The sequence below is a fragment of the Schistocerca piceifrons genome, chromosome 6, assembly GCF_021461385.2.
Source record: "Schistocerca piceifrons isolate TAMUIC-IGC-003096 chromosome 6, iqSchPice1.1, whole genome shotgun sequence".
NCBI lineage: Eukaryota > Metazoa > Arthropoda > Insecta > Orthoptera > Acrididae > Schistocerca > Schistocerca piceifrons.
This window is the reverse complement of record NC_060143.1, coordinates 261,534,471-261,546,602: the sequence shown is the minus strand read 5'-3', so window position 1 is coordinate 261,546,602 and position 12,132 is coordinate 261,534,471. Positions and strand designations below refer to the sequence as shown.

Sequence of the window (12,132 nt, the reverse complement as noted above, 5' to 3'; positions counted from 1 at the left end):
AAGTGTGGTAGGGGTAAAATACAGGGAGTGAAAGGCTATTTTCAATTTGTACAGAAACCAAATGGCAGTCATAAGAGCCGAGGGGCACGAAGGGGAAGTAGTGGTTGAGAAAAGAGTGAGACAGGTCTGTAGACTATCCCCGATGTTATTCAATCTGTATACTGAACAAGCAGTAAAGGAAACAAAAGAAAAATGTGGAATAGGAATTAAAGTCCAGGGAGAAGAAATGATAACTTTGAGGTTTGCCAGTGAAATTGTAATTTTTTTTTTTTTTCCAGGGACAGCAAAGGACTTGGAATAGCAAGTGAACGGAATGGACAGTATCTTGAAAGGAGGAATAAGATGAACATCAGCAAAAGCAAAATGAGGATAATGGAATGTAGTCAGATTATATCAAGAGATTGTGAGGGAATTAGATTAATAAATAAGACACTTAAAGTAGTAGATGAGTTTTGCTATTTGGCCACCAAAGTAGCTGATGATGCTCGAAGTAGAGAGGATATAAAATGCAGACTGGCAATAGCAAGAAAAGCATTTCTGAAGAAGAGAAATTGGTTAACATTGAGTATAGATTTAAGCATGAAGAAGTCTTTTCTGAAAGTATTTGTATTGAGTGTAGCCACATATGAAAGTGAAACATGGTTCGATAAACAGTTTAGACAGAATAGAATAGAAGCTTTTGAAATGTGGTGCTACAGCAGAATGCTGAAGATTAGATGGATAGATCATGTAACTAATGAGGAGGAACTGAATAGAATTGGAGAGAAAAGTAATTTGTGGCACCACCTGACTAGAAGAGGGGATTGGTTGGTAGGATACATTCTGAGGCATTAAGGGATCATCAATTTAGTGCTGGATGGAAGCAAGGAGGGTTAAAACTGTAGAGGGGGACCAAGAGATGAATATAGTAAACAGATTCCAAAGGATGTTGGTTGCAGTAGTTACTCGGAGATGATGAGGCTTGTGCAGGATAGAGTACCATGGAGAGCTGCATCAAACCAGACTTCAGACTGAAGACCACAACAACAACAACAACAACAACAACATGAATTGCTGGAGAAGTTAATTGTAAGAGTCAGATGTTGTAGGCCCTATGTGTTTAGGAAATTGAATCTACACATTGCAGTATGAAATTTGCTTATGGTGCTAATGGTACAGAATATTGGACAGAAAGATATATGTATTGCCCGCAGATTTACTCATGTGTACATATGTCGCGTATTTGGACACACATTTCACCCATATCTCTAGTCATACTGTTTCATGTAAATTCTGAGGAAGTTTGTAATTCTGCCCATAACTGATTGTCGTTTCGAGAAAAAGGACTGTCACTGGCAATTGTTTACTTCTGATTCTAGAGAGAGTATTAAATATATACGACGTACTGAGCTGTGTGGCATGATCTTTGGTCCTGAAAGACACTAGCAAAATTATTGGCTCACTGCAGTGTTCATTCTGACAATGTAGATGATGCATTGAGCAACCCGAAGAAGAGACAGATTGCACTTCATAATTTTGAGGTATTCCAAGTCAACTACTTACAGGAAATAACTACCAGCAGGTCAAATGTTTCTGCATTTAACCTTATCTCATTGTCACTCCAACCCTTAACGATAAAAGGAGTGTCTTACTCCCAAAGTAGTCTTTTTCAAATAACATCATTTACATACAAAAATTGGTTTTTCCAGATATTCCTACATTGTGCTTTTATGTCAGTGCTTTTCAGTCCAGACCCTCAGTCACAAGGGTCCTAGAGATGTCTTTCTGTCACACTAAATTTTTCCAGATAGCAAGTGACACATGTGCCAGTTGTTGTGGAATTCCTTCAGGCATTACAGAGATATGCTGATATGCCACTGGCCACTGCCTTACTGCTGCCCCCCCCCCCCCCCCCCCAACCCCCGGTATTACACGACGATCTGCCGCGAACGGCATTGGTCTATCGCGACAGCCATCTAGCGGTAGAACGGGTGAAACTACGAAAATTAGCAGACACGTTATCTGCACGCAGGAATAGAGAGCATTCTAAACTGCCGTCAATCCGCACATGCGCAGTAGGTAGCGATAATTCGCGCATGCGCAGAAGGGTGTACCACGGTGTTCTGCTTGTTGTTTGGTTATTGTTAGGCGTCTAGTGGCTAACTTCAGACGTTCATGTTGGGGATTTTTTGCATTGGGGATCTTCTGCATTTTTTTCAGTAAACAGGTTTTACAAATGCAGAAAAGAAACTTTTTTTCAGTAGACTCTTATATACTAGCTGTTTGTGAAAGGATTTTTGATAGCTTTGTATTCTAGAAATGAAATGGAGCAGAGATGAATTAAGCGTCTGAAATGAGGCATACAGCGAGGAAAGGTGTATGTATGACCCACTGTATCATAATAAGGTAGTCGGAAATCATTTCTTTCTGAGGAATATGCATATAACGTTATATGGTGATTTTCGATTTGTATTGTAATGTCTTAGTTTACGAAAGTTCAGATTTGATTTAATTGCACCTCTTGCTTGATTTCAACATGCCAGAAAAGAGAAACTGGCAGTGAAAGGGAGAAAGTCCTTGCACTTTGCCCCAGTGCGACTGACGAGAACTGCAGAATTCTGAGTATAGTCTAAACTTGGAAAAAATAACAAAAGGTCACCTAAGTATTGGTCATTTAATGTGTTGCAAATTGCAGTGTATAAATCCACAACTACTTTTGAAATGGTGGGCTGTGCTATTCTGTGGCTAAAAGCCAGACTCTTAAAAGATTCTCCATTCGCCAGGAAACGTAATGTTACAACCAGCCAGCAACATAACAGGGCGTTCACTGGTATTTTATTAGTGATCTAGGCTGGTATGATCACAAAACATAACCATATAATTCTTACTCTCTATAAGGTGAGATAGCCTCCCTTATGACTGTGTCACACTTTCTGTTTCCATCTTCTATCATAGACAGCAGCTTCTCGAAACAGGCCATGTCCATCCTAATGAAGTTCCGAAATTCTTGCGGATCTTCGGGCCTCAGTTCTTTCGTTAACAGTGAATATATTTCCCTGCCTTCCACCCTTCTTGTCAGCCAGCGTTGAACCCAACAATGTTTGACTTTTCGTTTTCGTCGCCGTTCTGCCCTAATCCAAAGATTTACTGTCACTGCCAGGGCAATAGCTCCAAAAACGAGTGGATCCTCCATGTGCAATATGCTGTATAAATGTAAATTTCGATATACATATACCCATGTAATCAAGTGTCGTAATGTCAAACTGTTGCGTCTGTAATTTAGAACAGTACTAACCTACATTAGAGAAAAACTATTACTTAATACATAATGGTAGAAAACAATTTCTTTATAAATAGGAACCTTGAGTTCACAAATAATTTGAACGTATGACGCTTCAGTATTTCATACAGTCGCCCTTGAGTTGCGCGCGGTAGAATGAATGACTTTACAAGACACTAGGACATAAGACATGTATTTTCTTTTTGCACATACAGACTGCTGCTGCGCATGCACACTAGGTATATCCCGCATGGATGGTGTAATAGGTCAGAAGTGAACCAGTCTGTAGTTACAGGTATGCACGATAGGGGCGTTGGTGCATAGGTGTACGGTTTAGGCACATTGTGTAATACGGGCTTAAGGGTGAAACATCATTGTGTCACCAAGAAGTTCAGTGATTCCAAAAACTATGAATTTGATACTAATATCAGGCGTTCTTGTATTTTTTTAATATCTTTTTTTTCTCACCGTGCCCCAAGGGGTGGTTGGGGTATATTACCATACAATTTTTTTAAATAAAATAATGAGTCATATTTATCCGAAATTCGATTGAAATTGCTCCAGAGATTCCTGAGTTAAATTTATATACCTTCGGGTGGTAGGTTGTCCTTGGCCCCTACAAGAACCTCCATAGGCATATGCACAATAAATTCACCCAAGGTTCATCATAATGAGTTGAATGGTATGGGAATGAATAGAAGATGAACAAACAAATATTAACTTTTAGATATTGGATATATTGTTTCATAGATCCGTAATGAGGAGATCCTCAAATATGTAGAACATGTCACAAAGACAGAGATACATAATATAAATCTTCCGCTAGCCATACCAAAGAGTGTATTTATTTTTGTCGTCTTGGCTGCGAAGGTAGTAATCTCTTATCGAATTAAAAGTACATTACCTATTCTTCTGCACTTCAGTGAAAGGGATTCTACACCATCACTGGTAATTAAGAGTTTAAAATTCTACCGCTTTTTACCAGATGAAAACGTGAATTAGCTTTCTCGCTTAAAATGTCATAATTAGTACAGTCTCCTTTTTTATATGCAACAATAGGGCTAATCAACATTAAGCACTTGAAAAATGAGCACCTCGGGGTCATCCGAGATGATTAATTCTTATGAAAGAATAATACAAAGTCCTTTTTACACGTACATTTCATATTTTAATAAAAAGGAATCCACACTTACAAGAAAAGTCATCAAGTGAACTGCTGCGAACAAGATCAAGAACACAAATCTTGTAAGTTTTGGCTTCTATACTACTAGTACAGAGCTTACATAAAAACAACATTACTCTTGATATTATTTTCTACCTTTCCTCTTGCTAACTCTTCAAGTATTGCATTTACTATTAAGTGGAATAATAAAAAATTTCTCTCATGTGTGATTCTACTTGTTGCATTAGGAAGGCTTATAAGATGTTTACTATCAAAAACAGTCTTTGTGATCAACACTGTTTTTGATAGTAAATATTAGTAATAACACTGATCACTGGTTGCTCCCACAATGTATTCAAAAGTAATTAGCTTAAAAGATAGTTAGAAATTGTACCCTAGAAAGTGGAGTAAGTCACACATTTGTAAATTTTATTTTTATATGCATTGAAGTGCATAACACTACAACACTTATTGGTAGTCAAGGCCATAAGTGTAGCTTCACTTACAAATGTGAAAAAAAACTTTGTTTTACTTGGTTATGGGAAGAATATGAGCTTTTGGTATATCTGTAAGCTGTGAATTTTCCACAGATCTACAAAACACTGTTACTTGCTATGCTTTTTTATGCATATTTTTTCTTACTTTTTGTTTGACACACACTGGCCTCAGTAGGTAATAATGCTTGAAGCCCAGCAGATTAAGATATTTTCTCTTCTGGAGATAGTTGTGTGGCTGAAGTTTTAAATATAAGAAGCAGTTAGGAGTAATGTGTGAGAAAGTGTAGACACAAGGTAGTTGTCCTGGAGTATGTTTTCTTTTAGTATATTGCTATTAAATTTCTGTATAAGTTGACAAAATGTGTATGCTTGTCCAAGAAGATGCTCCCAACAGTAGATGAAGAAAGGGTTCTGGTCCTGTGATAAAACTTTATGTATAGTTTTATTATATACTGTCAGTTGATCCAAAGGAAGGGTACTGTTGGCTACAATTATTATCTTAAATGTCTGATTTCTCTTATTAATATCGTGTATAGATCAATTATATTGCTACTCTTAGAACCTGCAGCACCCAAGTTGAATTCTTCAGTGGAAGGCTGCATGATATTTTGTGCTGTGGAATTGATTTATTAATGTTTACTTGTATTGTATGTTAACTGGGGGCCTAGAAATGACAGAGAGGCTCCGTCCCTGACGCAGCCGCAGTGGTCCACAACCCCACGACGACTACCACAGTCCACTTCATCCCTCCCCCCCCCCCCTCCACACACACACACACACACACACACACACACACACACACACACACACACACACTCTTTCAGGTATATTGTGTGTTTTGGCCCCCCCCCGGTGGACCCTGCCAGGGAACATCTCACATCAGATGATTGTAACCCTTATGTTTGTGTGGTAGAGTAATGGTGGTGTACATGTACGTGTTCGTGGAAAACTTGTTTGCGCAGCAATCGCCGACATAGTGTATCTGAGGTGGAATAAGGGAAACCAGCCCGATAGTGTAGCTGAGGCAGAATAAGGGAAACCAGCCCGCATTCGCCGCCTCAAAACCATCCACAGACTGGCTGGCTCACCGGACTTCGACACAAGTCCACCAGGCGGATTCATGCCGGGGACCAGGCACTCCTTCCCAATCTAGAAAGCCATGCGTTAGACCACACAGCTAACCAAGCAGGCCAATGTTTTACTTACTGTTACTTCTCATTTGAAGTGAACCAGTACATCTCCCTCATGGTGTGTACAATGACATATTTAGTAAATGAAAATGGCATATGTCTACTTGGACTGTGTATTTGTTAAGACTCCTTCATAGTTACACAACTAGTTGCGGCTAAAAAATCATTTTTATGTGTTTACTCACAGATACATGTTGCACACGTAAAAAAAAGGGGGGCAGTGAATTCACATGATTTGATACCAGCCATAATTGTTTACAAATTATGCTGCTCGTGATGATTTGGCAGTGGCAGATAGTACACCAGCTACCATCTCAGTTCTAAAGGCATGCACTTACATCTCAGCATTAGCTACTGACAAATGAGTTCTTTATGAAGCACCAGTTGCTGAAGTATATTTACGTACATTGACCTTCTATGACAGTTTGTGCTATAGCTGTCTAATTGGCAACTTCTAGTGGGTCTATATAGTTGTTTCAACATTGATAATTTTGCTGTATTAAAATAATATCCATGATGATAAGGTTACAATGTAGGGTATCTTTTTTTTTCTCTCTGTGTTCTAAAATTGTTCTCATTTAGTTGTCTACTTATGGTTTCATTATTTTTCATCTCTGTGGTATATCAAACAGTAATTTATTTATGTATCAATAAAATACTGTTTTGCATTATTAACAACATAACTATTTTTCCCTTTCATCTCTGTGCAGGAATATTGAAGTACTCAAAGATACCTTAGAAGATATGATCAAAGGCATTATTGAAGAATTTCTGCAACCAGAAGTTAATGGGCTCATCCCAAGGCAATAAAAACATGTAATAACTGTATTGTCTTCACATGTAAAATTACAAATGTACTTGTATTTACGCAAAGTTTGTACATTCATTCATTTCATTTTCTGGGTTGTTAATAATATGTTCCCTCATACTATTGAATATTGGAAGATATTTGAACAAGGGCATTTTCATGAGGAGGATACAGTGTCTCAAAACTAAGGTTCCACAGTATGCTAGCCAGCTTCTCATTTACTGTGTACTGCGAAGATTCTGAAGTTCCTGTATTTATACATCAAATATGTAAGTTAAGAATTCGTAGTATGCAGTTCAAACATTTGGTGGAAAAAATGATTTAATTTCCAAATTTTCTTGTTTTTGTGTTGATTGTTTGTAATAATTGATGGAGTCAGGAACAAATTGTTTCCAGAATTTGACTGATTTGTGACTGGTGGTTCATACAGCTAATAACATTATTGAGAATAGGATTCCTGTTAAAGATTTTGCTGATCATGATGCATGGTTAGTTGCTGAAACTTTGTATCATTTGGGTAAGTAATTCCCACAAGAGACTGTTAACCTGTTGTTAATTAACTGTTAAAAACAGCACTGTATTATGTTACTACTTCTTTTTTATTGCTATTAAAAAATGTCCACATTTTAGTTACAAGCAGTCTCTCATTCAGGGATGGTCAGACTTTCAGACAAGATGGATCAGTGTTTACAATAAAAGTTACTGAAAACTTAACCTGCACAAATTTTCATTTATGCATTGGTGCTCAATCATATAAAACTATTACATTCCAACAATTTTAGGAAATATTTGTTTTAGTTCAAAATTAGGTGATTTCATTAGTCTTAGAATGAAGCACAATTCAGAAACTGAATCCTGCACAAATTACATGAGAACAAACAGAAATATTGTATATTATCACATTCTACGCAAAATGATGTTATCTGAAAGTATAAATGGTTTCCTGTATCCCTCATTTTTACTGCGTACATAGTGTGAAAGTTTCGAAGAGTAATACCTGCACAAATTACATGAGAACAAACAGAAATATTGTATATTATCACATTCTACGCAAAATGATGTCATCTGAAAGTATAAATGGTTACCTGTATCCCTCATTTTTACTGTGTACATAGTGTGAAAGTTTCGAAGAGTATTACATAATTACAAAGAAATCTGCCGAAGTGGAAGTTTGTTTATTTTATTAGCACAGTGCTGAGAGAGAGCACTTCCTCCACACCTGTAACTGCATTGTTTCCAGGTGTCTTATTTAATATTTGAATCTCAATCTTAGTAATAATTAAATAATGGTACATTTTGTTTTCTGAATACTATATCAGTGTATCAGTTCATGAAACTACTTAACATTAGTTTCTTATACAAGGGTACTGCATGGTCTCATCAGATCTAGTCATCTTTTTCTGTGTTCTCATGTAAACTGACAGGAGGAGATTTAAAAACTGTTTATTAAAATACTTCATTTTTTTCTGCTCAATTTATTTAGAAGTTTCATGTATTGTAATCTGTACATAGTTGTTTAAAAAAGTGGTATACAACCAAATATTTTACAAGGAAATAAAATAAAATTCTAACATACTTATTACTTTCAATTGCCCATCCCAATTGCTTGTTGCTTAAGTCATCTGTAATTAAGCTGAAAACACACTAGCAGTTACTTGTTATGTTTGCTTTGTGTTTAATATTTCTTTGGGAACCAACGTCTGTGCTATTTTTCCAACTGATTCTGCTTGATGGCAATATAACATAACCTATTCTCTGTGCTCAATATTAAAACTGTTCCTAAAACTTACTGTTAGTATTCTTAAGAATACAGATGTGAGCCTATAGACTAAAAGGATGCTGAACCCAAGTGACAAATTTTATTCACTGCAGACATTATAGGTAGTACAATAATATTTAACTTTCACACTTATTTGATGTGTGGATTCTGTTGTTGCTTGGTCATACTGATGTACAGATTTATTCAGTATTGTTTTACATTAAAAATATTTTTGTAGATAAATTTTGAAGTGGAAGATACTCAAATGATATTTTAAAAAGATCTGTTGCATCTTTTGATATCAAAATAATAACCACACTCACTTTTCTGGAAATTTGTCCTAACAGGTATGTGTAAAAACTGTTCGTTTGATTTGGTTACTTGAACAAATTTCTAGCCCCTCATTCCCATTAGTGCTTGAAGCTTACAAAATATATCATTTCACATATGATACTAATTTAAGTGATAGCAGTAACATTCTTGTGGCAGAAATTACTGCCTTTCTTTAAAAACTGACAATTGAGGCAGGATTTGGCAGAATAGAACATATTTAAACCATTTGTTAATTCAGTAAGAAATTGTGCCTGTCTACCATGTAACTGATAGTAGTTTGTGACAAGACAATAAATTACAAATTTGATAAGCTGTATTATTCTTCAGCATTGCAATACTGAAAGGGATGTACTCCAATTACAGATTTGATGTAGTTAATTATCCAGGCTGAAAAATGTTCCATCTCAGTCTTTGTCTGGAAAAAAAAAGACTGTTAATATGGTAGGAAAGTTGAGGCAGAATGTACACACAAGGGTAGACTGAAAAGTAATGCACATATGCTTGAACCTTACTGACCTGGAGAAATGCACCAGATGGCAAGTGGACGGTAACTTCCTCCATATGCATGCATAATCTGAATGTGTTGTTGTCATCCCAGTGTCTTTTGAGCAGCGGAAGTATGGAGTTGTGTTCTAGTGCTGCATTAATGCAAGTTAAGCAGGATGCTTTTATCCATTTTTAACTGCTGTAAAAGTGACCCCTAGTGAGATACATTATCATTTAAAGGCTGTTTATAGTGACAACGCTGTTGAATGGTGTACTGTAAATCGGAAAGAAAATTTTGTGGTTGTTAGCCTAAAAAAAGCTGTGATTGTTGATGAAATGCCCAGCAGATGTCCAATCACTGCCACAAAAAATGATAATCATCCCAAACTTGTTGAAAATTTGCTTCAAAATGACCAGCGAATCACTAAAGTGTATCACAAACCATACTGGAATATCCAAGGAATGTGTCTGCTTTATAGCAAAGAATTAGTATACCCTAAAATCTGTGCACAATGGGTATCACACTGTCTCATAGGCAAGAAAAAACAGCTTTGATTGGAAAGCTGCAAGCAACTTTTATAGTGCTGCTGTGATGGAGGAGACAACTTCATTTTGAATACTGTGATGGTGGACAGTCATGGTTCTGTCATTATGATCCAGAAGACAAAAGACAGAGCGCTGAATATCGACATCTGTCTTCTCATCAATTGAAACATAAAAAAAACTCTTTTGATTATGTTTTGGGATGCTCACTGAGTTTATGTGACTGATTATCTGGTACAAGGGGCAATGCTTAATTCTCCTCAGTAGATAGACTCTAGAACAACTCTGATGTTGAGTCACAGGCAGCTTGGTGCCAGTAATCTTGTGACATGACAATACTTGTCCAAATGCCTTACATGCAGCTGAGGAGGCTCAGTGAAACCTGAAGTTTGAAGTATTCCATACTCTAATTACTCCCCCAGTCTTGTGCCACCTAATTTTTATTTTTTGCATCTACTCCCGAGACAACTCAAGGGTAACCATGATACCTTAGATGGTGAGGTGAAGGCAGCACTTAAGTCTTGGATTCGAGAAAAATCAGAAGAATTTTTCAGTGATGTAATGAAAAAACTTGTTACACATTCAGAGAAATGTGTTTGTCTCAACAGTGACGTTGTTGAAAAATAAATATATGATTTTGAAAGTTAAGAATTGTACTTTAATGTACTTTTTTCCCGATCTTCCTAATCGTTTTTGTTTGTGCCTTACAAGCATGTGTTTCTTACTTTTCAGACTACCCTCATGGTTTATTCGTAAATGTAACAATGAACCAAATATTAGAGGTATTGAGTCATCACCAGACTCTTAAGTAAGAGTGAAAACTTCACTAGCTTTCAGACAAATGCTTTTTTTTAGCTTAAGTACACCATGCACTCGACCCCCCCATCCCTGCCCCCCCCCCCTCTCTCACTCTCTCTCTCTCTCTCTCTCTCTCTCTCTCTCTCTCTCTCTCTCTCTCACCCAAAAAAGGATTCATCCAAAACCTAGTGAAGTTTCCAAACTTATTTGTGCATCTGGTAACAACTCAATGCCTCTACTATTCAGTCAATTGTTCATTGTACGAAACATATGTAGAAAGTTACATTCACAGCAGTTAAAAAGATAGAGTATATTGCTTGTTAAATAGCTTTTAATCTTTTAAAAAATATATTGCCTAAGTAAATTAAAATTTTTGTTACCTGCATAATTAAAGATTTCATTGAAGTAAGTCCACTTTGCCTTGCAATTGGTGGAGGAGATACAAAAGAGTTCCCAAATATTGCATACAGAGATTCCTCATAGAGTCTTAGAACAGGCAAAACATCTTCATAGCATACTTCACTTTTCATCGACAATCTTGCGTGCCCTTCAGACAGTGCTGTGCTGAAATTGACAGACAGAGTTTGTCAGGCTTATCTGCAGGCTGCACATTGTCCAGTTGTCCAGCATAAATACGTACATTGTTTCTATTGCACCAACAGGAAGACAGTCAGGTCTTACTCTGCGACAGGCCACAAAATAACTGCATATAAGTTGTCTGGCTTCTTCTTTAAGAACTAGATTTTTTGTTGAGACAATCCGCAGAAACTGCAAATGAAGTAAACATTACTCTTTTGTCCCACCATGAATCTGTTGTTTAGAGATGATACAGTCATTAGTTAAAATCAAACAATGGGAAATCCAGGTTGGAATGTAACAATATTGTGAAAAGGTGCTGAGTTGCAAGTAGACACAACAAAAAGACTGTCACAAATTAGCTTTCAGCCAGTATGACCTTCATCAAAAACAGACCACACACACACACACACACACACACACACACACACACAGTCTTTGGCAACTAACCCCCCCCCCCCCAAAAAAAAAAAAAAAAAATTAAAAAAAAAAAACAAAAAACAGTCCACAATCAATTTCCCATACCATATTGTCACACACCCACAATCCTCCCACCACCCATCACCCGCAAGAATTGTCCACAAAGAAGCGCACCCTTCATCACTCGGGATCACCACAGACTGGAACAACTGAACCATATCTTTCACAAGGACTTTGATTATCTATCATCTTGCCCAGAAAAGGGGGACCTCCTATATGAGATCGTTCCCACCCCTCCTAA

The 12,132-nt window shown here is 37.0% G+C and overlaps 2 protein-coding genes across 4 annotated transcripts in view; one reads left to right on the top strand and one right to left on the bottom strand.

Annotated features, from left to right (window-relative positions):
• LOC124802890 (phosphoglucomutase-2) overlaps positions 1 to 7,630 on the top strand; it is a 144,674-nt gene extending 137,044 nt beyond the window's left edge. For all 3 annotated transcript variants that reach the window (XM_047263939.1, XM_047263940.1, XM_047263941.1), the window contains exon 11: positions 6,819 to 7,630. In XM_047263939.1, coding sequence (XP_047119895.1) covers positions 6,819 to 6,918 — 100 coding nt within the window. In that variant the 3' untranslated portion in view covers positions 6,919 to 7,630. The remainder of the gene's footprint in view (positions 1 to 6,818) is intronic.
• A 100-nt stretch (positions 7,631 to 7,730) lies between these two features.
• Positions 7,731 to 12,132, bottom strand: part of LOC124802893 (minichromosome maintenance domain-containing protein 2-like) — a 135,611-nt gene continuing 131,209 nt past the window's right edge. The window contains exons 4-6 of the mRNA XM_047263953.1: positions 11,476 to 11,603; positions 11,216 to 11,399; positions 7,731 to 9,423 (exon numbers count right to left, since the gene is read on the bottom strand). Coding sequence (XP_047119909.1) covers positions 9,325 to 9,423; positions 11,216 to 11,399; positions 11,476 to 11,603 — 411 coding nt within the window. The 3' untranslated portion in view covers positions 7,731 to 9,324. The remainder of the gene's footprint in view (positions 9,424 to 11,215; positions 11,400 to 11,475; positions 11,604 to 12,132) is intronic.